General features: G+C 31.9%; 1 protein-coding gene across 4 annotated transcripts in view; it reads right to left on the reverse strand.

Moving 5' to 3' along the window:
- LOC129952911 (homeotic protein distal-less) overlaps window positions 1-6,620 on the reverse strand; it is a 114,548-nt gene extending 107,928 nt beyond the window's left edge. For all 4 annotated transcript variants that reach the window (XR_008782414.1, XM_056065881.1, XM_056065882.1 and 1 more), the window contains exon 1: window positions 5,383-6,620. Coding sequence is in view for 3 of the 4 variants with exons in the window: in XM_056065881.1 (XP_055921856.1) it covers window positions 5,383-5,486 (104 nt within the window). In the remaining variant the exon portion in view is untranslated. The remainder of the gene's footprint in view (window positions 1-5,382) is intronic.
- Window positions 6,621-26,365: the final 19,745 nt, after the last annotated feature.

Here is a 26,365-nt window from a genome sequence, read left to right on the forward strand (position 1 = left end):
TTTCCGAGGTCAAAAGTAACTCACGTCCTTTTTTAAGGCTCAAACTATCTCTTAACCAAATTTCATTTAAATCTGTTCAGTAGTTTAGACGTAAAAGCGCTCGGCCCACCTGAATTTTTCCATGGGAATGCGTCATTTTCCCGAGGTAAAAAGTAACGTATGTCCTTTATCGGGTATCAAAATATCTCCATACCAAATTTCATGCAAATCGGTTCAGCAGTTTGGGTGTGATTGAGAAACAGACAGACAATCAGAGTTACTTTCGCATTTATAATATTAGTATGATACTTGCAAGCAAAGAACTTGTTTAAGATTTGAATAAAATTACACTTGGTAACTCAGAAATCAACTTTACAGGAAAGTTTAAAATATTTTATAAATTTTATTTATAGCAAGAAAAAATAAGTGTTAAGTTTCAATTCAAATAATTTACCACAAGATCTTCTGAAATCTCAGATATACAAAATTTGGAGTCAACATTTTTAACTATTTTTATATATTGACGAAAACATTTCAACGTTTGAAAAATAGATTCCTCTAAGTTATGTTTATTCTGCTATTCATTCGAAGTGAATCTGTGTATAACCTTGACGGTTGATCGGTTTTTTTCAAAAATCGATTTGGTACGCGGTTATCACCAAATACCGGTAGCAGAAGAGGACGTTCATAAAACGGCGGTCATAACACCTTTCGGGCTTTTCAAATTTGTACGAATGCCTTTCGGAGTACGCAAAGGTGCGCAAACTTTAAAACGTTTTATGAACGAAGTCTTAGGTGATCTTTCATTTTTATTTGTGCACTTGGACTGCATACGGAATCACTCCATCGCAAGAACGAGTAAAAGCAATAAACGAATTCCCTAGGCCCAGTTCTATTAAAAAACTCCAGAGTTTTCTCGGAATGATAAACTTCTGCAACCGATTCATACCAAGCTTGGCCTACAAAGCCAAAGCGCTTATGAACCACTAAAAATCGAAAAAACAAACAAGAAAAATAATAAAAAATCAAATTTTTTGTAGTAAGAAACATGCAAAAAAGCTTTTCAAGTTCTCAACGTTCGATCGTGATCTGCTCGCAATTTTCAAAAACGTTAAACATTTTCTGTATTACGTGGAAGGTAAAGAATTTACCGTCTCTACCGATCACAAACTGCTTACAAATGCAATTTGCTCAAAAACGGAAAAGTCACCACGCCAAACGCGACATTTAGAGTTTATACCAGAATTTACAACTGACATCCGTTATGTGAAAGGAATTCAGGATATAGTCGCCGATACGTTATCTCGATCATATATTGAATTAATAGATTTGTAAAAAATTAGTATTCCGAGTCTTATCAAAGAACAAGAAAATGAAGATGAGTTGAAGTCACTTTTAAAAGAGCAAAAACCATCTTTCAAGCTTAAGAAAACGATAATTCCGATTTATGACACTGAAATGTGGTACGAAACTTCTTCCGGAAGAACACGTCCATTTATCCCAGAAATTTTTCGACGCACAATTTTCGATAACCATCATAAGTTATCACATCCTGGTACAAAATCAATGCGTAGGATAGTGACTGAAAAATACTTCTGACCCAAGATAAACGTGATATAAAGAGATGAACAAAATCTTGTATCTCGTGTCAAAAATCTAGAATTTCCGGACGTACAATTTCTAAACATGGAATTTTTCCAGTTCCTGAAGGCCGATTTTTACATATTCATATATGGATTTGGTTGGTCTTTTACCTTCATCTTAAGGTTTCACGTACTTGCTCACTATCAAAGACCGCTTTTCGTCCTTCCGCTTAAAAACATGAATGCTGCCACCGTTGGCGTTGTAACCGCTTTTGTACAAAACTGGGTTTCCAGATTCGGAGTCCCTCAAACAATCACAACTGATCAGGGAACCCAATTTGAGTCAAGCCTCTTCAAGGAAATCTCCGAAACGCTTGGTACAAAGCGAATACGAACAACGACTTACCATTCCCAAGCAAATGGTTTAGTAGAACGGTTTTTACCGCCAACTCAAAGAATATCTACGCACTCACGAAGATAAACAAAAATGGTATTCAAATTTTGCTTGGACCCTTCTCTCCATTCGTTCAAAGATAATTGACGACATTAAAGCCTAGTACATACTTCCTCGTGAAGTAAACGTTCGCCAGTGGAGAAAGTGAACTTTTGACATTGCTCACTGGTACACACTTGTGAGTACACGTTGTAAAATGCGGAAACCAAATGTCAAAGCTTCACCAACAGTTCCCGTACATTTTGCACGTGAATTGCCCGTGAACGAAAACTCTCCACTTTGTTCTCCACTCAACTTCAAGAGCAAGTTCACGGGTGAACCAAAAACTGAAATTTGTATGGGTTCACGAGATGGTTCACAAGTATGTACTAGGCTTAATGTAACGCCAGTTTAATTGTTATACGGATAAAACTTACGCTTGCCTGCTGAACTGATCGAACCTAAACCTTTGAATCCAATTTCTAGTTCGTCGGCAGCTCGAGAAATCACTCAAGCTATTTTACAAACTCGACCGTGTTTAAGTCGAAACCGAAACCAAAAATACATTTTTGTACCAAAAGATTTGAAAACAAGCAAATTCGTTTTCGTTCGGGAGGAGTGTAAACCCACTAATGTCGGTTCAATAACTTATTAATGAAATGATTTATTTATTTTAACTGTACAAAAACCAAATAAGATTCTTTGATCCGAAGTGTACCAAAACCCATCGCTGCCCGCCATAATTTGTCCTTCTTTCTTTTTTGGCTGTGACACGTTGCGAGACAAACGTCTCAGATAAAATTAAATAAAAGTTATTATTCTAATATAAATTTACGTGTCTTACTAAAAAGGCACAGCCGTCGGTAACGTCGGTAATACTGCGCGGTATTCTTCTATTCACGTGAATGCATTCAGATCCGCATATAAAATGCAGCGGATTTTTCATTTGATTTCCGGTTTGTTTATTTTTGTAAGCAAAATGGAAGTTAAAACTAATTCATTGCTAAATTTAGAATATTCGTATTATAAATAAAAGAATATTAACATTTTTGGGGGAAGGAAGACTCCTTTTAACATTTCTCCGAAGCTCTCTGTTTGAGGATTCTCTCTGCTTACAATTGGAATACATAGTCCAATACTGCCCATTTCAAGAAATTACACAAAACTATTCTGTTTAGTTGGATTGATTAAACTTAATTTTTGTATGAATCAAAATTTGAATGTCAAATTGGTTTGGGATAATGTAGTTCAGCCGATGGATAGCAGGATGCAAAGGCAGTGTGAAAGGGAATCGAATGGGTGAATCGGACATACGATCCACGTGAATAGCAGAATAGGGCTCAGTGTTATTGCATAACTCAAAAATGTTTTAAACCTTCAAACTATTTTCAAAACCTATTTTTAAAACTGTTCCTAAGTATATATTACTGTTTCAGAAAAGAGCAATATTTTTGAAACTCAGTTGGCAGGTAACACGAGCTTTTGCTGATTCGAAAATCGGTTAAGCAATTGGTGTTTTCCGCTGCATTTAAGCTATGGTAAAATTTAATATTACAAAATCATTTTTGTTCTAAATTCTGTCCAGCTACTATTAGAATTCACTAAAAAAAACCTCTCAACTGGTGAATAAACGTTAATTAAGACCTTTTTCAACGTTGTATAAACCTTTACTTTAAAAAATCCAATAAGTTACAGGAACAATGCATTTGTGTTCGATAAAATACTTTATATGTAGGCTCCAAAACAATCTCTATTCAACTATGCCCTAAGCTTGATAAATAATGCGTTTTTCTTTGTCTTTAGAGATACTGTAAGTTTACGCAGTGTTTATAAACACGCTCATTAGTTTTCTATCAATAACTCTACAAATCACTTCTAACAACATTAGCACCAATATTTAAAACATTAGTAAAACGGTACAAAGGCGACGACGGATTCACAATGAAAAGTGCTTCTTCGGCTAGAAATGTAGAAATAGACGTTATAATCATTTTTTGACTGAGGCTTAAAACACACAATTTCCGGAATTTGGTTTTATTTTAGGACTTAAGGAAATCAATTTTAGATGAATGGTTGTAGAAGCTCTTTTGAAATATAAGTAAAGAGTGTAAAATGTGATAAAATGACGTCAAGACTTATCGTTCTTGTTTAGAAAACAAGCGTAAATACTTTAAGATTTCATGAACCAAAATACAGCCTTATTCTGCTAATCACGGGGATCGTCTATTCGATTCACCCATTCGATTCCCTTTCACACTGCCTTTGCATTCTGCTATCCATCGGCTGAACTACATTATCCCAAACCAATTTGACATTCAAATAAACAGCTTTTCATATACAAATCTTGGGAATGTTGGATAAATTGTTTTGATTAACACAAAAATTAAGTTTAACCTTCCAACCACATCAGGGGTGCTATAACACCCCAGGCATTTTTGTTCGAACTGTAATTTTGATTTTGCTTCATTTTCCTTTTCACAGTTTTTTTGTAAAAATATTTATATAAAGTAAATAAATAAAGTAAATGAATTTTTGTGTTTGAATAAAAATTAGATGTTGTCCTTTAAAGTTTTTTTTAAATTTATTCCTGGCTGGGGTGTTATGCCACCCCTGTTGTGGTGTATGTATATTTTAAATGTGTTGTGGTCGGAAGGTTAATCAATCCACCTAAACAGAATAATTTGTGTAATTTTTGGAAATGGGCAGTATTGGACTTTTTATTCCAATTGTAAGCAGAGAAATAAGAGAATCCTCAAACAGAGAGCTTCGGAGAAATGTTAAAGTGTCTTCCTTCCCCTAAAAATGTTAATATTCTTTTATTTATAAAACGAATATTCTAAATTTAGCAATGAATTAGTTTTCACTTACATTTTGCTTACAAAAATTAACAAACCAGACATCAAATGAAAAATCCGGATCTGAATTGTATAGAATGAATGCTTTCACGTGAATAGAAGAATACCGCGCAGTATTACCGACGTTACCGACATACACAGATTCACTTCGAATAAATAGCAGAATAATAATAAGTGAAAATCAAGTAGGTAAAATTCCCCCCGATAAATAGCAGAATAGGCCTGATAGAAAAACTAATTTTTCGTATCTCATAAAATGTCAACAGTTCCAGAACTTGACAACAACTTGCCTTTCGTTCAAAAGGATAAGTTCATAAACAGAAATGAGCCTAATTTGATCGATTTCGTGACAAATCAATTCGTATTTGTTGACTGTGAATCTTTAAACTTTGTATAATTCACAATAACTTAAATAAGGAACTATTAAACTTCAAGGACTAACAAAGCAATGTGACAATAATAAAAATTACTAACAAAACCGATTTAAAGGTTCATTGTAAACACACTTTTGATAACATTACACAAAACTCACCCATGTTGTTGCAGCTCAACAAAAGCCGATTTCCCCGGTATGTTGGCTGTTGTTGTACCCCCGTCCATATATTTTGGGGTATGTGGTGCGTCGGGTGCATCCATACCCGATTGCGGTGTACTAGGGGGCCCCTCGTAGGGGCTCCCTAAATCCGTAAAATTAAGCGTGTTGGCGCCTATTGAGGCCACTTTATCAAGAATTTTGACGGCTGTTTATTAATCCAACTAGGATCAAAAAAATTAATTATCCTTTTTTTTCTAACACTCTTGACTTTGGGTCAAAAAATTTGCTTATTTTCTTGTTTTTATTTTATAAAACACTTGAATCACAAAATCTTTAAATATTTTCTAAAATTTATTAAATTATAAAACACGTTCAAAGGAAGGAGGGTATTTTTTATCACTTTAACCTTTGTCAACAATTTTCTTAATTACGGTTTTTTTTCTTTAAATTAATATATTTATCTTTTATTTGAAAAGAGACACAAAAATGTGCGACCAATTAAAATTTCAGAATAAAACAACTGTAAATCCTTAAAAATTATGGCAGACCAACGATAGACAGAGATAGAAGGCAATCCAAAATAAACAAAAATAAAATGGGAGCAACAGAGAGGATACTAATTGGATGATGTTTTGGTCAAGTTTGTTTTTCGCAAAGGGTATAGCGGATTCACAAAGCCCACAAAACGGACGATTTAACGCGCGACGGTAATATTCAATTAACGGTGTAGTTACATCTGGCACTAATTAAATTTAAACTGTTGTGTTCGTGTGCATCGCCAAGTTCGTTGATTGTGTTTATGTGTCCCTGTACAACAGTCCAGTTAATGTTGTTGCACAATATTGTTGGTTTGGCTTTGATTGATCAAAAAATTACGAAGGCGAACGACGACGACGACAACGGGCTACTCCAAATTATTGTTATTAAAATTAATATTCAGATAATCAAATTATAATTTTTGTTTTGTTTATTTCGAAGACCAAGAGGGGCTCGAGAATTATTATTTTAAATTACAGACCCTTTTTGGATTTATTCTTGGGGTTCGATTTTTGCGGCAAAAAGACGACAACGACGACGAAACGTGTGTCGAGGCGACGGATAATAATTGTGATTAGTTTTGTTTTTTTCTTTTTGTTTTCCTTCAATTCGAACGTGCGACGACAGCGAAACAGGCGACGACGAAAACGCTGCGCGACCAACCACGAACAAAGTGCGTGAACGACTAGGTAAGAGGTGATTATGGGATCGTTTGCCGATTTGAAAATTGGCGGCTTGGAAAACAAGCTGTGTATTGCACACAGTTATAGTCAAAAGACCAGTTAGACAACTACACACACCACGGTAAGATTGTGTATGAACACAAAGAAGTTCAGCCCACTTACTGTTGCGAGAGGAGATCCAAAAAGGAAACGAGAAAGACTTATATTACTTGAAAGCAGTTGTGTTTGTTTTGAGTGGATGGATGGTGATGGTGGTTGGAAATGGGTAGATAAACCGGTTTTCCAGGCGATACGGTGTATTTGGTGCGGGTGACAGAGATGGTTGGTTTAGCCTGGGGTGCTGCGATGGCGCATGCTTTTGATAGATGAGAGGGTGGCTTTATTGGAAGTGGGAATAGCACAGAGTGTGTTGAGTGAGGGTTTTAAAAAGAGATTGGTAGATGTAGGAACCAAAATGGGAGTGGTCAATTTATTGGAAGAGAATCAGTGGTTTGGGATGCAATTGCAGTGAGTACAGTAGTGTTGATAAAATGTGGTTCGATTTTTTAAATAATGTGGAGAGAACAAAATGGAACTCAGACAAAATTTAAACTTAAGATCCAAAGAGTTTTTTAAGCATTTTTGTCGCTTAGCTTATTCATTGGGCTTCAATTAGCTAGTAGTTGTATGGAAAGGCAGTAAAGTGTTTAAATTTTTGGTTTATGTTAATTATAATTTTACGAAAAGGGTTCAATATCAGACAGTTAATATATCAGAGGAAACAATTAAACGCAGTAACAAATTTTAAGTGCCAGTTGTACTGACGATAGGAACAATACACGTATGTGTGTACATTTCGGTAGATATTTAAAAAATGGACGGTAGCTTTAATTATTTGACAATCTTCAGTACGTTATAACCTTTTATGACACGTACCTATTCAATTCATAAAGAAATTGTCAATTGCAAAAACAATGACACAATAACAATAAATTAACAAAATTATCAACTAAGAATCAGGGGTGGAATCGACTTAGGTGAGTATTGATTGTTGACAGTCAAAATAACCGAATTTGATCTGTGCAAGATGATAATCAAATTGATACCTAAGGAGCTGGCACTAGACAAATTTGATAGTCATTTTAATACAAATTTGTCGTTTCTGAATAGAGCTGCCAGACTCTTACAAAAACGGAATGGAAATTTGTTGAAGTAGTTAACCCTTTTTAGAAACAAAAACACATTCTTTTGACCAACAAAGCTTACGTATTTTTGAAAAAACACAGGAAAAGAATGTTATTTGTTACTTTTATTTAGATATTTTATAAAAATCATTTTTAATTTTCAAAAAAGCAACAATGAATTGTGACAATTAAATTCTAAAATTGTTCAATCGAATTGAAATGAATTGAATCAGCTTACACAGACGGGAAAGTCGGTGATAGTTAATTTGACTATCAACAATTTGCCGATTCCACCCCAGGTGACTAAAACTCCATCAGACTACTATCTGTTAGCTTAACCCTAGAACCCTACCCATAGTTGGAGTGGGCATTTCCTACCCTGGGTGCCACTGCACCCTGTTTTTTACTTCAAGGTATTTTATCAAATTGTAAGTACCCGTAGCGTGATGGTTAGTGCGTTGGACTGTCATGCAAGAGATCTTGGGTTCAATCCCTGCCTGTGCCACCTAACATTTTTCACGGGTAGGTACTGCCTCTTGCGAGGAATTGACAAATCCTCCAAGATTAATTCTTGTCATGAAAAAGTACTTAGTCAAATTATAATCTGTCCGATAAAAATTGGCAGTACAGGCCTTATGGGAGAGCTTTTTAAAAATCAGTGGCGCGCTATTTTCTACACCATACCCAATTGAAGGAAACTCCTTTAAAAAGTTTAATAAAACACCCATGAATTTTCGATGGCATCCAACGTAGATCACACAACGACCTACCTGGCACTTACTTGAGCATGCACTGATCGTTCTCTGCTGCTTTTCAACCCTCATTAAATCACACACATTCAGAGTTGCCTTTTTCAATTTCTTAATTCATTTCGTATTTTTTTCTTACTTTTTCAATGGGTTTCTGTTGAGGAGCTTTTGCTTTGAGAGCTTTTTTAAAAGTTCTTAACGATGAGTGTTATCGTGTTGTGTTTTGACTTTTGCATTTCTTTTAAAGTTCTGGAAATCAGTTAAAATGCAGTTATAAAAATCAAAGCCATTTTATTTGAGGAAGTATAGATGCTGTGGAAAGCCTCATCATAAATTTAGATGAAGAGAGCAGCAGCAGTAACTACTCTTCGGATTAAAATGTATATATGTATATGTAAATATTATGAAACATGAATTGTTATTTATTTTTGTTATGCTTATTTATTTTATTTTTTTGTTATCTTAATATTTATGAATACATTTTTTTTTTTTTTGTTTTTTATCAAAAAGGGATTAGGCCTACTTGGGATACCCTTCAAAAACGCGCCATTTATCTTACCTCTTGGTGGTGTGGAAAAAGATAATTTTTATTTCATTTTCATATATAATTATGAACAAAATGAAATTTCAATGTAAAAAAGAAGAATGGTAACCCTGCAGTTATTTTTTTTAGCTTTTTCAAATTCAAAATGCGCATTACGGCAACCCTGTAAGAGATTTTTTGAGAAAGGTACTTATGCGTAGGAAAAGAGTGCGAACGAGATGCAGATATCCCTATCTTCCCTGTACTGCCAATTTTTATCGGACAGACTATAGTTGTTTGGATTCCGCATATAAACTGTAGGTCCCTTCCATCCTTGACAACATTACTCGCACACCAGGAATGGTTGATAGTTGTTAATCACTAGGCCCTGGTTCTTCATGGACTGTTGCGCCACCTAATATTTAATAATAATTTTAACATTTATTTTATATACTTTTATTAATATTAAAATAGAATACCAGAAAACTTTTATTAAAACTTCTATTTAACACGTTTAGTACATATTTGAATTTGAGAACCTCCACAAATATTATCAATCAAATATGGTACAGGGTGATGCAGCACCCTGGGTTGGGTTTAAGGGTTGTGGGACGAATTAAGAATTGCATATTACACATTAAACTTAAAATGACGCATAGTCGTTAGATTTACCGACATCTGGACCGTTTACACATCGTTATACGGATACTATTTGGATTCCATACTTCACAAAAGTTTCTAGGCCTTTAGGGCATTTTTCTAGTATAATTTTATCGTAGAATTATTGTAGTTATGTAAATTTCATTAATTGGTGAATCCGTTCTTTGGACAACATTAAATCAAAACATCAAATGGATCACTAAAGTCAAGATCTTTTGATTTTGCAAGTCTATAGATTAAAGCCCCCTTACTTACACCTTTAAGTAAAGTTAGTACATCCATCATATTTACGCACCTGTTACCAACAATTCTGTCACCACTGTCAGGTGTCTCTAGCCACTCAATCATTATGGGGGAGCAAAGGCGTTTATCTTCATCGTACCACCCACTTATTGGAACGATGCTGCGCACTTTAACACCTTTGGCTGGGCCCTTTAGACCGGTTTTTCTCCAATCAGACACCTTGCCTCCTATACCATTACATTTTTCATTGCCTTTTTAGTTATCCCATTTTATACCCACGACGGCGGAACTCCTTTGAGCGCATAGGCAGACAAAAATGGCGTCTATTTTGGTGCAAAGTACGACTATAGAGTGTAGGATATTCCAGCAGAATAAGCGCAACTCCATACCATGCAAAGGTACTTACTCTCTGATGGACAAATGGTGCTCTCGTGTTTTGAATTGAAAAAATGTTTCTTAGACAACAACAACAAGAAAAACAAAAAACTGAATTAAAGTCTCTGATGTGTGTACCAACCGTATACCTTTAATACAAAGACTCTCCGGCGTCTGCCATGCCAGCAACTATATTGACAAAAACAACTCACCCTTAAGGACCTGAAGCGGACTTTTTTATAGAACCGAATTTTTCCCTTTTTATTAAACGTTATTTCTTTTTATTATTTTCTTAGTTATATCTGTTTTTATTTTTCTTCTTATTATACTCGTAATTTGAAAAGCTTGTCGTGTGTCTTTTGTCATTTCGTGTCCAGTGCCCTTAAAGATTATATTAAAGTTTTATTTATCGGTGAAGGTGACAGCTAGGATACTACACATAGTTGTACACAAATATACCTCTGTACATGTACATATATAGTTTACCTGTAACTAGTTGGTGTTTTATTTATTTTTCTTGAATTTTAAAAAGTTAAGACAGCTAATAAAAGTTTTATTTAGAGGTAGGTTAGTGGCTTGGAGGTTCATATAGGTAAACAGTGTTTATTTATTGTTTGTATACCTATAATTTAATCATGTGAAAATTAATCCACCTTTCAATGCAAATTCATGTGATTGAGTCTTCTATCTTCCTACAACTAAAATCCCCACCCTTTTTACACCAAGTTAGCAGAACATATAATAAAATATTTAATTGTTTTTTTGAAAAACGCTTGCAAATGTGTGCCAAATAATGTTTTTATATAAACAAAATAAAAATAGTTATCTAACAATATACAATTTAAAACAAATATAAAAACAAAGCATTTCTATAAAGTTTTTGTACACATAAAATGATGAATAGGATTTTACGGGATGAAATAATATTCATTGATTTTGGTGTAAATTATTATTAGCTTGTTGTCACTTCTATTTTGGAAATAGATAAAACATTAGCAGTGAAAATAACAAGTTCCTTTCAGCAAAGGTTTTTTTTTAATTAAATGTATCTTTTGGCCTTACCTTAGATACAAAAATGATCAACATATTGGGATATGCTTTGAAATGGGTTTATTTCTACGTGTTCATGTTTAAAACTGAAATTTACCACTTTTGTTTTTCCTGAACCAATGACAAAACTTAGCCCCGGCGGCGGCGCCGGCTTTAAATATGTTTGTTTAATAAGTACGAGTATGTATTATTATTATTATCTTTATTTTTTCAGCATATAAAGTACAAATGTTTAAATATTAAAGATTCACGAGCTTGGCTTAAAGCCATCTGCCGATTCTATCTAAAATTATTACATTAAATTGTATGTAAATTTGTTAATGTAAATGTAATAATTTAAGATAAAATCGGCAGACGGCTTTAAGCCAAGCTCGTGAATCTTTTATATTAAAAAATGTATTCAGCAAGGAAATTGAAAATAAAAAAGTGTAGAGTATTTTAACATTACATATAATGTTTCAAGTTAACATTTTAACAAAATATCATTAGAGTTTAAGACTTTATTTTAATCAGATCTAATTAAAACTAATAGAAACTAATATAAATATATTGCAAAAGTTGCATTAAAAAAAAACTAGTATATTTAAATTTAAAAGATTGATGAATTAATCGATAAAGAGTAATGGTAAATTAAGGGATTCAATATTAACTGAAAGAAAGGATTTTATTTAGCTAAAACAAAATAAAAGATTGATTCTAAAAGAGATTTATATAAGTATTTCTTTAAGCGATAGCTTCAGTAACAAACCGGATAAGAACTTTCCAACCACACTCAACATTTAGAATTGAGTAACTCTCTTCTGTAGCAAGAAAGCTTTTCCAAAAGTATAAACGTCAAATTTCTTGGAGAATTGGACATTTTGATAGGAAGTGATAAACGTTTTCGATTTGATTAAGATTGCAAAGATTACAATTATGATTTATATCAACCCTATGAAGTTGGTAATTTATCTCTAATATTTCAGTTCGGAACTTGAATATTAAACTGTGAATTCTTTTCGAAAGTAATTAGATTCCGTTAAAAAGTGATTCAGTTTGCTAAATATCGTTTTTGACATGGATTATTTAGCACGGTTCAGAGAATTTTGAAATATTTGTTGCCAATTGCTGAGATGCAGTCCTAGAATTCATCCTTTCATGAACCAATTTAATTCAGTGTCGTATTATATTTCGCAGCCAATTCTTTAGTTTAGTTTATTTCATCAATCAGATTACAATCTTAAAGACTAAATACTAATACCTACAGAATATAATATAATTGTTGGTGGAAATATACTAATATAAATAAATTAATATTAGATTTTTTATTTATAATTTACATTTAATAAATAAAACTTAATGATTTAAAAAAAAAAAATATTAAGTCTTAACATTTTTTAGGATGTTACAGTTTAAATATTATTTAAGACATATTTTTTAAATGATTCTCTCGAAACATCAAGATTAAAATCAATCCTATTGCAAATTAAATTCACTTCTCTTGTGCAACGCGTAATGGGTTCATTCCTGCCATAATTTGTACGATGAAACTGCTCATACAAATGAAACCGGTAGCGTGTAGTTGTAGAGGGTGCATTTACACAGTTAACTAGTCTTCGTAGAGGAGGACAATTGATATGAAAAGTTACAATGTCTCTTATAAACATTACTGAAAAATAAAGCTTCTTAATGACCGGCAATACGGCTTTCGTAGCAATAGGTCCACTGGTGATCTCATGGTTCATCTCACCGAACAGTGGAGCAAATCTTTACATCGTTTTGGAGAAAGTAAGATTATTGCACTTGATATTTCAAAAGCATTTGATAGGGTTTGGCATCAGGCTCTCTTATCTAAAATGCGTGCATTCGATTTTCATGAATCAATGCTTCATTGGATTAGTAATTACCTTTCGGACCGTTCAATACAAGTAGTATTGGATGGATTCAAGTCTGAAAACCACAAAATAAATGCTGGTGTGCCCCAGGGCTCTGTTTTATCTCCAATACTCTTTCTCATTTTTATTAATGATCTTCTGTCTGCAACATCTAATCCAATACATTGTTTCGCTGACGATAGTACTCTTAGTTTTTCATATTCGTTTTCAGACTCACATCCCTCTTCTTCGGATGTGGAACTGCAACGACAAAATATGATAAGCTCATTAAATTCCGATCTAAACAGCATTGTTAAATGGGGATTAAAAAACCGCGTGGAATTTAATGCTTCGAAAACACAATGCTGTCTTGTATCGTTAAAGCGAGATATACCCCCATAGCCATTATCCATGGATGGCACTTGCATCAATGAGACTAAACACCTTGATATTCTCGGTATGTGTGTCACCAACCACCTCTTATGGAATGATCACATACGCGATGTCGCCAAAAATGCCGCAAGGTGTTTGGGTTTTCTTAGGCGATGCAAGAAATATTTCACCCCTTCTGATCTGGCTGTTATCTACTAGACTTACATACGTCCACAGCTTGAGTATAACTCCCATCTCTGGGCTGGTGCTCCTTCAACTTACTTAAGCCTCTTGGATAATATTGAACGTAGAGCATTTAAATTGATAGATGATAATATCATCATAAGTTCATTTACTTCGCTTGAACATCGTCGTAAGGTCTCTTGTCTGACCCTTTTTTACCGTTATTTTAACGGCTTATGCTCTAGTGAAATAGCCAGTTATGCATTCCTCCCCTTAAACAGTTCAACCGTAATACTCGCTCTTCTAGGAATGCTTATCAGTATACCCTCGAGCCCAACTTCGGTCGTACTGTTAAAAACAGAGATTCGTTCCTTAGCCGTACTATGTGAATGTGGAATGCCTTACCACACTCTGTCTTTCCTAGTCATTGCAATATTCAGGAATTCAAAACCAATGTGCACCGACATCTCCTTTTAAACCCTCTCTCCTCTTCCTAGCGCTCACACTGTGCATCTGCATAATAAGGGTAGTAATATCCCCTTGAGTGTGTGTTTATTATAAAAAAAAATCATAGTGCGGTACGAAGGAAAGTTTAGTATCTAAGATTACTCCTAGATTCTTCTTTCTTGTTACACGCTCTAAACTTACATGGTTGATAGTATTAATCAAACACTGGAATAAGAACTACGGAAACACGACAAGACTTGACATTTAGAGGCATTTAACAGTACGTGATTTAGCTTGCACCAATTATCGAGCCTTAACAGATCTTCCAAAAGAAGCACACAGTCGGCTTGACAAGAAATCTCACGATAAAGTTTGAGATCATCCGCGAAAAGAAGGCAGTTTGAATTATGAAAAATATCATGTATATCATTTACAAATAACAAGAATAATAATGGACCCAAATGGCTTCCTTATGGAACACCAGATGGGACCGAGATATATTCAACTATCAACTTTTACTATTTGAATTCTACCAGCTAAATATGATTCAAGCCACTTTAGTAGGGAAGAGTGAATACCAATAGAGAAGCTAGTTTATTTATTAAGATTTTATGATATGATATTTTATTCTTGCCAATCTTTGAACGACGTGTAATGCTGAAGTGCGATCATCAGTACCTTTTTTTTGAAAACTATTATCACATCTCCTTAACATATATTGCATAGTTAGGTGTGTTTAAAGGGACCTTAAATACACGTTTGAAGAAATATCCCTGGATGACTTCAAAGTCTTTACATACTTCGTAACCATACACTTCATTAGCATAACAGAGTGAACTTTTAATTGTTGCATAAAATACTTGAATTTTACCATCGGTTCGATACATTTGTTATTAAAAAAATTTGACCAAATGCAGTTAGGTAATGGCTGATTTCGCAACTGATGTATTATCTTTTATATGAGATACGATGTTTAAATTTGTTGTTATTGTAAAACATAAGTATTTAAATTATTTAAAGTAATAAGTACGAGTATTTAGTTAAGATAGAAAATTATTTTAAGAGAATTGATATGTCACTTTTCTCGACGTTCAAATTTCCCGAGAATTTTAAGAGAGATGTATCGTTTTTATACTTTAGTAAGTTTGGTATACCTTTTTCGTTACAATATATAAAAAGAGATTTAGACTTTAAATACATTTTGTTTTACAGACAATACTATGAAAATGTGGAAAAGATAATTTTATACTAATTTTGGACATTTCAATAATAAATATCTCACTAACCGCCAATGCTATATGAATAAATTATTGCGAGATATCGAAACAAAAAATTCTATTTGTATTGTTTTAAACTTATCATTTTACTAGAATACTTAATATTTCCTTTTGTGATTAATAAAATACTAATTAGTTTTTATTTAAATTAAACAAATAAACAAGTTTAAACAAAAATAGGTGGTGAAAAAAATAGCAAACAAACATAAATCTGTGGAACGGACCTATAAACTAAATATTTTAAGAAAATAAAAGTTAAAGTATAGCCATTTTGTTTTAACTCAAGTAAAATACTTCAATTGTCTAAGGAAATCCATCTTTTTGACTTAGTTATTTACTAAAATGGCTTTAAATTTTTAATAAATCGTAAATAATAAAGTTTACATTTACGATCCGATTTGACGGATAGGTTTGCTTTGAAAACAATGAAAACAAATCGTAAAAAGGGTTTAAATAGTTTTGCTTTGTCTTTTTACTTGCGACATATAGGAACTATATGGCAAGTTTTGCATTCGTGCAAAATTTCGAACTCGAGATTTTAATCAAACTTGATATTACGATGGTAGAGAAGTCGAAAAAAGTGGGTCCCGCGATTCCGTCCGGTCGGTTTTGTCTGTATGTCCACGCTCCTACAGCCTAAACCATTGCTTCGATTGAGTCCAAACTTGTAAGTTAAGGTTTTGAGCAGATTCGCGTTAGGCGTTTTTTTCATTTTTTTTTTAAGATCAAAACTAACAGTGGCCACCATACAATTTTTTTGGTCAAAAAACGAAAATTTGAATTTTTTCAAAAACAAACCGATAGATTTTCTTTAAATTTTCTCTAAAAATTTATTTTTTGATTTGGCTGCTTTTAATAAGAAAAACAAATTTTTGTATTGCTCAGGAAAGGTACCGCTCATAGAACCGTTATTTTGTTTTTTAATTTTCTCAGCAACTTATAAACCGATTTCAATAATTTTTTTTCTGAATAAGCTCTTATATTGCTTTAACAATATTTGATTATCAAAAGTGCAATTTTTTGTTATTTGGATTTTTAAAAAAATATTGAATTTCATTTTTTCAAAATTCGATATCTCAAAAACGGGTCAACATTTTTTTACGAAATTCAAACTTTTAGCGTATATTAACAATCTCTAAACAACTGCGTACCAAAAATATTTTAAGAACTAAATTGAAAAATTTTATATATAAAAAATTAATTTAAAAAAAAACCGCTCTAACGATTTTCAAAAAAAAAATTTCAAAAATCAAATGTTTTTTTATTTATAAAATGGCATTTAAATTTTTGAAGACAAACTTTTTTTTCGGGCGAAATTTTGAATCTTAAAATAGTTTTTTTTTTAATATTTTAACTGATGAGCCCCAAAGAGCGCATTATTTTATCAAAATTGTAATTACATTCCTAGCTTTTATCTAAATAAGTGCATTTCGTACATATTTATGTATTTTTATAACTAAAATTATTGTAAATACCCATCGATATGGCCATCTATGTAGCGCAACTGTATCGGATATGATATATTTAATCAACAATCTATTTTAAAGTATCTATCAAGAAGTAATATCTTGGTAACTTTGTATATGTGATTTTAAAATATTATTATTTACGAATAAGGTTGTTTCACACATGATTTACTTTCCTTCGCCTATATAAAAGAATAAATACTTAGTACAAGTTTAAGAAACGGGCCAGAAAGTGTATATGTATTTCCTATTAGAATCACTTTTTCAACGTATACACATTATACCTACTTATAAAGGTATTACGTACAACTTCTACAACTACTGCTTACGTGTCACTTCATAACTAAAATCCAAAACGCTCAAAAGCCTGACCTTAAACAACACATGAATAGCAATTTCTTGTACCTGTTCCTATGCTTGTTATTTTTTTAAACTTTTACAAAATAAATAAACTGAACGTAAAAACTCCATGTTAGCGCTGAAAACTTATAGTAAAGAAGGAATGTGATTGCATTGTAGTAAGTACCATCAACCTACCAATAACATTCCTTCATTATCATCATAAACATGTCCTTATCTATCTATCTGCATAAAGCTAAGCACACCAATGAACTATTCTTTATTTGTTTTAGACATCAACCTGCTACCTAACTACACAACCAATAGGCGATCGCTTTACAATTTAAACAATCATGGTCTGCCTCTTTCTTATCTTATTTATTTTCCATCCTGGTTCTTCTAATATGAAATTACAATAAAGCTATCTTAAGGAAAAAAGCTTTGAAGGAACAAGTTGAATCTATATCGAACGCATCGTAGCTTTATACATAATAGAAACCATTTTTCATATACAAAGATCGTACCGAAGTAAAAGCAGACTTATGAATGTAAATAAAAACAAATATCGGTAAAAGATCCTAAACAGCTGATGTAAGAATGCAAAAGTTTGTTTCATCCCCTTATTAGATACAATATTAAGCCATTTTGTTTTACTTTTCCATTTTTTATATAAAGTGCATTGATATAAATAAAACAAAAACAAATTCATCAACCTTCATATGGAAGCTCTTTATGTGAAAATATATACAAGGATAGACTCAAATAGAATGAAGGAAATTGTGTAGACTTTTTGGGTCGAAAATTAATTATCTCCCTTATTCTGCTGGCTGCTTATGGGAATGGAAATAATATTTTTCTCTCGCTCCCGCTGAATTTCTCCACTTTAGATACGCCACGCCAACGACTCTGCATCTGGTCGCCCTAAAAGTTTCGGCTCATGAGAGTACTATGGTTTTCATTATGTACAATTTTACATAATGGCATTTATATTTTTGAAGACAAACTTACATACAGGTATATTTTTAAATCTAAATATACATAAGTACCTTTTTAAACAGACTCTTAGCATACAGGAGCAAGTTCGTGCGACCCAGTCGTGCATTTTATTTTTAAAGCTTCATTATTTTGCATAAGTAAAAACCAAAACAAAACTAAAAGACTGGGGTTTTCATGTTAATAAAAAGTACACAAAACAAATTATTTCTTTTCTATTGTGTAGTTTCACAATAATTTCAATATAAATAAAAACGAGGCTAGGATGCAAAAAACAATGAAAACTTTCTAACCCTGTCCGTCTGTCGACAGTTCTAAAAGATTAACAAATTATTAATATAAATATTTTCTTGTATTCAAATTTGAGAACTATTTTCTTTCTTTATTGAAGTTTTTAGATGTTTTCGTGCTTTGTTAAAAAAATGTTCAGTTGGATTTTTCTAAAAAAAAAATACTTAAAAGTATAAATCCAAATATTATGCATTTTCTGAGTACCTACCTATTGACGATCCCAAAACCAATTTTTACCAAGTTTTAGTAACATTTTTGAAGCCTTTTATTTAATAAACTAACCATCTCTAATAAAATTATGTTATATGTGAATAACAATATTTTGCGTATAATAAATAGTTTTTTAAATCAGTACTTTCTTTTATTCTGAAGATATTCGAGTTAAACATCAGTTTTCACAATCTCTTATAATTACATTTTAGGCTTTTGTTTTTCTACAAAATATTATCACATTTCAAAGACGGTATTCTTCGAAAAACAAAATTATACGAAGTGATAATTTTTTGTTCGTTTTTTTTTTAGTTATAAAATATATATCGAGTTGAATTATTTTCCGAATAAGAACAAATGTGGTGTCATATCACAATGTATAATATCAATTTTACTATGGTCACTAGCGGTATTGGTTTGAGAGGTATTTTGGGAGAAACTTTTCACGTTTTTACTTTTTTAGCTTCCCATATAAAGTTATTGTAATAGGTCCGATTTCTCGAATTGAAAATGTTGACCTTTCTCGACTTTTCAAGGTCTATAGAGTCAAAATAAAAGATTTTTATAAAGTTGTCTATGCGTGAGTGTGTTCCTACGTTCGTACGTCTATACGTTTGCGACGTTTTTTTTGCTGTACATAGCTCAAGAGCCAGAAGAGATGTCGACTTCAAATACATTTTGTCAGATAAAAAGGCAGAAAGGGCTCTCAAGAAAATTGCGTGGGTTCTTTTTTTACCATGCAGTTTACAAAAAAGGTGAACATTTTGGTTAACCCTTAATATCATATCTAATTAACTGTTTTCTTTTATAAATCAAAGAACTGAAACAAAAGTCTTTCAAAATTTTACGAATAAAAAATGATTTCATCTTCAAAACAATTTTGTTCAGAGAAAATAACGTTTTCAATACCTGGTAAAATTTTGAAAAAGATCAACTTAATAGTTTTTTTTATAAAAAATAAAAACCAAAAAAGCCATTACTCAAAGTTTGTAATTTTGTTCAAAACTTTGAGATATTGGCTTTAAACTCATTTTATCTTTTAAAAAATATTGTTGTCAACATTCGGTAAAACTTTAAGAAAAATCGAATTCACTGTTCTGTTTACAAAAAATAAAAACTTAAAAGAAAATTTAACAAAATTTGGTAAAAATTGAACTTCGACACAAATATTTTTTGAAAAATTTTGAGATTATGGCTTTCAACATTCGGGATAATTTTGAGAAAAATCGAATTGACAGTTTCTTTTACAAAAAATAAAAACCTAAACAAACAAATTTATAAAAGGTGGCAAAAATTAATTTTTGGCTCAATTATCTTTCAAAACTTTGAGATAGTTGCTTTAAAATACTTTTATCTTTTAAAAAATATTGTTTTTAGCATTCAGTAAAATTTTGAGAAAAATCTAACTGACAGCTTTCTTACAAAAAATAAAAACCTAAAAAAAAACAATAGGTACTAAAACTTGGTCTAAATTTACTTTGGACTCAAATAGCTTTTCAAAAATTTAAAATATTGTCTTCAAACTTTTTTTATTTCACAGAAAATATTGTTTTCGATATTCAGTAGTTATCGATATCGGTTCTTGATATCTCTCAAATTAATTTCATTCATGAAATTTGCAAAAATTTAAGAAATGCTACTAAAATTGGCAAACATTTGTTTTCGACTAAAAATCTATTTAACAAAAGAAGATTTTCAAACAAAACTATTTATTTATATGAAAAATAATTAAACTGCCAACTTTTTTAAACCAACACGAAAACCTACAAACTTTTAAGCAGAACAAATCGAAAGACCAGCGTCCTTTTTTTAAATTGGTATAAGTTGTAAAAAACACCTTCATATATTTTTTTAAAACTCTTTTCTGTATCTTATAATGTTATTATCTGTAAAACAAAATTATTTTAATTCGACATCTTTACTGATTTATAAGTTGTGGCCGACAAACAATTATATACCGTGCGCACGAACAAAAGCGACAGACAAATTCTCCAAGAGTAATTCTTGTCATGGTAAGTGCTTTCTTAAATCAGGCGTTCGGATTCGGCTTAAAACTGTAGGTCCCCTCTATCCCTGACAACAGTACTCGCACACAGGAATGGTTGAGAGTTGTAAGTCACTAGGACCTAGTTTTCTACGGAATGTTGCGACACCCAATTTATTTTATTCTAATCTTTTAAGCCAATAATGACGTATTTTATATGTTTTAAAATTTTAGCAGCTGTGGTTTTTCTTCAAAACATGAAAACCTTCTACAAAATATTAAAAACTGGTAAAAGTGATTTTTAACTCAAATATACTGAGACCAGTTAAGAATTTAATGTTATGATTTCACAGAGTTTTTAGAAAACCTCATAGATATTTAAAAAAAGAGTTCTTCCAAAAGTACTACTAAATTGATTTAATGTGACGAATATTACTATCTAAAAACTTTGTAGGTTGCCCACTCCACGAAGTTCTTAAAAACACAATTTGGTTGATTACAGAAAAATCATTTGCAAAAGTTGTAAGGACATTAAGAAGAAGTTATCAGTATGGGTTTTATCTTAGCCTTTTTGTGTTTTATTTAAATTATTTCAAAGTTCACTGAGTATACTTTTCCTTAAACATATTCATTTAAAGTTTTTCGATTTATTTATTTTCTATAAGATTAATTGATTGTATTTTCAGCTTAAACCGTTTCCCTGTTTTTAATTAACATTAATTTGCAAATTTTGTGTACAAATCTAATTTTTTGACCATAAATCCCAAATTTGTACACTCTCAGATATAATTTAAAATTATGTGTGAAAGCATTTTTATGTCAAGAATATACTCTTTGAGGATTTGTCAATTCCTCGAAGAAAGAGGCAATTCCCATAAAGACAGCTTTAAGATGACACAGGCAGAGATTGAACCCATCACCATTTTAAGAATATAGCAGATAGGAAATTATATGAAACGTTTTCAAAACTATGAAAAGCGCTCAATTTAAAATTACAAATTCAACTTAACTTTGTCTATACACAAATATAATTAAAAAGAAACATTTAAATTAACGCATTAAACAATTTTTTTAGAAATGAATGTCGTATGTAGAGTAATTATACAAAGCTAAATTTACAATGTGCATAAACTATTCTTCATTTCCCTTAAAATTTTTATAGATAAATGTTCCCTAACAATATAAATCAAATTAATATTATCATTCGTTCATAAATGTAATTTTAAAATTATCTACACATATATATGTACTATTATAAAGGTGTGAGAGAGCATTTGTTTTTTATTAAGTTACATTGTTTGATTGACAATTTGTTATTTTTGTTATGACAATAAATTATAATTTTTAACTGCGACATATAGACAGACAGGTAATAATTAAAAGTGTTCACCTCGACAGGTTTGATTTATGAATAAATCGCAAATTTATTTGTTGGCTGTTGTTATTGTTGCTGTTAAACTGTTTTTTTGTTTTGGTTTTCATGTTTGTTGAATAATTTGTTTATATTTATATACATTTATGTTAGTAAATATTTATATACGTGGACAGAGTAAGAAATTTTCAATTTTATATGTCTATATGTACATTTTAATAAAAATGTTAAATAAATAATTATAAAATAATTACTAGTTATTTTTAATATTATTTCTAGCATTTGTTTTAGAATTAATAAATTAATAACACAAACGACAAGAAACAGGTATGCTCCTAATTAAGGATCATGGCCAATAAAATTGTTTTAGTTCTTTACGGGAAGAAAGAAAAGTTGTATTGTGAAATTAGCTCCTGACTAAACAAAACCAAAACAAAATGTTTCCCAAACCAATATCAAAAATACATAGTGCCATTGTGAAAAGTCATCAATAAACTAAATTAGTAAATCAACCCTGATGGTTTTTTTGCAAGCGCAATTTATAAATAAACTAGCTGACCCGGCCACGCGTTGCTGTGGCTAACGTTTTCATATTACATTGTTGTAAACTGTTAAAGGTTAATAGGAGGAGAACACCAGACATGGGCTGGGCACCAACATGCCTTTTACATTTATGCTATTAAAAAAAAAAACATGGCGATCTTCATGACTACTCTTAAACTTTATTACAGTGGAATTATTATTTTATTGTTACAATCAAAATTTTAAAATTGTATTGTTGATCAAAAATTGCGTACACTTTATGTAACATGGATTTTCCAAATCTTAACCACAAATAGACATTGTTTGGCCTTGAGACTTATTTATATTAATGAAAACTGTTACCTTTTGAAAGGTACGGTAGAATCTGATGGTGCCATTGCGGTATTAGGGTAACAGGAACACTTTTCCTTTCAACTTTAAAGTTAAAATGGGTCATTATGGAATATATCCGGTGATCTTTTTGATGACCAAACGTGTATAGTTGGATAATTGAGATGGATTCAAATTCGAAGATTATATGGTGTCATTCCAGGTACATATATCTTGTGAATTTAAAAACTCAATTGGAAGATGTACACTATCATTTTCCTTAACAACATCATCGATTGATTTAAAAGACAGCAGATCGCTACGTAACAATTGTTATATCTGGAAGTTAATCTCATCATTTTTGGCTGCCAAAACAGCACGATGGTTGAGCCAGTTACGATTCAAGTAATTACTCAGTGTATCCGAAAAAGGTTCTAAATCAATTCACGTTTTTCCTAGAGAACAGTGCAGAAATTGTCTGTAAGTTTAAAGAATTGCGTATTTGGTTGCAGTTCGGGAAATATTGTGCTGATTGATAATTTTGCAATCCTGCCCACATGTTTATGGGTAATCGAATTGTTTCAAGATAAGAATGATTGTTTTAAACATGCATTAACTTCATCCGCGAAAGTAGAGCGTATAACAGATAGGGACTGGCAGAAATCACCAGATAAAAGTAAGAGAGCACCACCGCAAAGTGTATCATTGCCGTTTAAATCGTGCATAGTTCTATGCAATTCCCGATTATAATTGAACTCTTCTGCAACACAGCAGCTATTCCAATATTCTTTTTTAACTTCCCATATGATTTTTTTTTAACGTTCATAGCTCAAAACCCGTAAAGATATTGACTTTAAATAAATGTTGTTTTACAGATAATAATGCAGAAAGTTGCAAAAAGGCCTGTCAAGAAAATTAAGAGGTTCATTTTTTTTTACCATAGCATTGAAAAAGTTAACATTTTGGTTAGCCCCAAATATTTTTATATATTTATATTTTATATTTATTTATATATTGTAGCGTGATACAAACCAATATATTTTTGGAAAAAAATCATATTAACGGTTTTATAAATCAAAAAAAAAAACTGAAGAAAAAAATGTTCACCTCGAAAAAATGATTTCATCTCCAAAACAATTTTGTGCAACGAAAAATAAAGTTTTTAAAATCTGGTAAAATTTTGAGAAAAATCGAATTAACAGTTTTTTTATAAAACATACAAACCTAAAAAAATCATTACTCCAAGTTGATAAAAATTAAATCTCGACTCAAATATCTTTTCGGAAATTTGCGATTATGGCTTTCAACTAATTTGTATACCTCCTTAGAACAAATATCGTTTTCAACATTCGGACAAATTTTAAGAAAAATCGAATTGAGTGTTTTCTTACAAAAAATAAAAAACAATTGTGTAGCGCAACAGTCCTTTGGGAACCAGGGCCTAGTGACTTACAACTCTCAACCATTCCTGTGTGCGAGTACTGTTATCAGGGATGGAGACAACAAATAAAAACTTTAACAAAAAAATTAATAAAAATTGGTAAAAATTGATCTTCCATTCAAATATCTGTTCAAAAGTTTAAGATGTGGTTTTAAATTAATTTTGTCTTTAAAAAATATTGTTTTCAACATTCAATTTGATTTTGAGAAAAATCTAATTGACGTTTTTCTACAAAAAAAAAAAAAAAAAAAAAAACAATACTAAAATTTGGTAAAAATTTACTTTCGGCTCCAATGGCTTTTTAAAAATTAAAAATATTGTCTTCAAACTATTTTTATTTCACAGAAAATATTGTTTTCGATATTCAGTAGTTTTTTTTTATAAAAATCCAACAGTCCGTTCGGTTTTTGATATCTTTCAAATTAATTTCATTCATCCAATTTGTAAAAATTTTAGAAATGCTTAACTAAAACCTAAAACTATAAAACAAGGATGTAAGCCGGCCAAAGCTTAAAACCCCATCCTGACTACTTACTATCAAGTGCCGATTAAAGCCACCAAAACTGGTTCTCCTGCTTGCCACTATCAGTTCGGTCCCGTTCGGACACTGCCCTACTGAAGGAACTAGCTCTGCTCCGTCTTGTGCCATGACGTCCCGATTGTACAGGAGTCGCCTATCCACGGTTCTTCTTCTGACGTGGTAGATTAGCGGAACTGCCAATCTACCTGTATCAGATCGCATCTATCTAAAAAGAGGAATACTTCTGGTAGAAAGAAGCCACTCAAGCGTGCACTCTCAAAATACTCGTCGTTCGGATAGAACGAAAATTAATTTGTCGAAGAAATAGCTCTTGCAATGTGACCTCAAACAATTTATCACGAAATTGTCACTTGTGTTAGTTCGAGCCGAATTGTATAGGACCTCGTTGGAATAGTAATGCACGAAAGTAGATTCGGCTGTTCGATATAAGGCGGTACAGCGTCGTAAACACTGCCGCTCGAACACCCGAAAGTTCTACATTTAGGAAGGGCAACCTTGAACCACACAGAACAACCATAAACGATCATCGGCCGTATAAGGGCCATGTAGCAAATTACCTTCACTCTGGGGTCAAGCCGACTGCTGTAAAACAACCTTTTTGTCAGAGCGAAGGCTCCTCTGGCCCTGGTCAGAGTACCACTTATATGTCTGTCGAAATATAAATATTGATCTTACCAGATACCGAGGTACTTCACTACACTTTTCCTCGCAAATCGCTGCCCGTGAAGATCAAAGATGACCATCTTTCGCCAATTCTTGCCCGTATCTCTCGTGGCCCTAGCCAACGGAGTCCCAACAGAATTGTCTCCGACCTCTGAGCATTTATTTTCAGTTTCCAGTCTTCGCAATATCTCTGAATCTTGTCGAAATCTGAATTTATTTGACAGCACACAAAATATCACGATAACAAAGCCTTCCTGCAAAGGAGAATTAAGTAAATTTTCCAATTTAAGATCTATCACATTAAATATTAAGGATGACAAAACAATAGCAGCCTTATGAATTTTTACATTTAATGATTCCTTGTTTTGTGGGTACTTGACAAAAAAACCACATTAATAAAACAAAATAAACAACACGCAATATACATTTTATTTTTGATAAACTAGAATATCAATAAAACAAAATGTTGTCAAAAATGTGATCAATCAACCCCAAATGAATTGTGTCAAATCGATGTGATGTATAAAAGGGGTCACTGCCGCACAAATGACACCACACCAAGGACTCAAATTGCTTTTTAATGAGCCATGCGAATACGAATCTGTACAACGACGTCAAAAAAAAAAAAACTTCACGTGCAAACAAAATCAATATCATTCAAACAAAATATTATGTATAAGTAAATATAAACAAATACATATTCAGTTTAATAT

This window comes from Eupeodes corollae, chromosome 3 (assembly GCF_945859685.1).
Source record: "Eupeodes corollae chromosome 3, idEupCoro1.1, whole genome shotgun sequence".
Classification (NCBI taxonomy): Eukaryota; Metazoa; Arthropoda; class Insecta; order Diptera; family Syrphidae; genus Eupeodes; species Eupeodes corollae.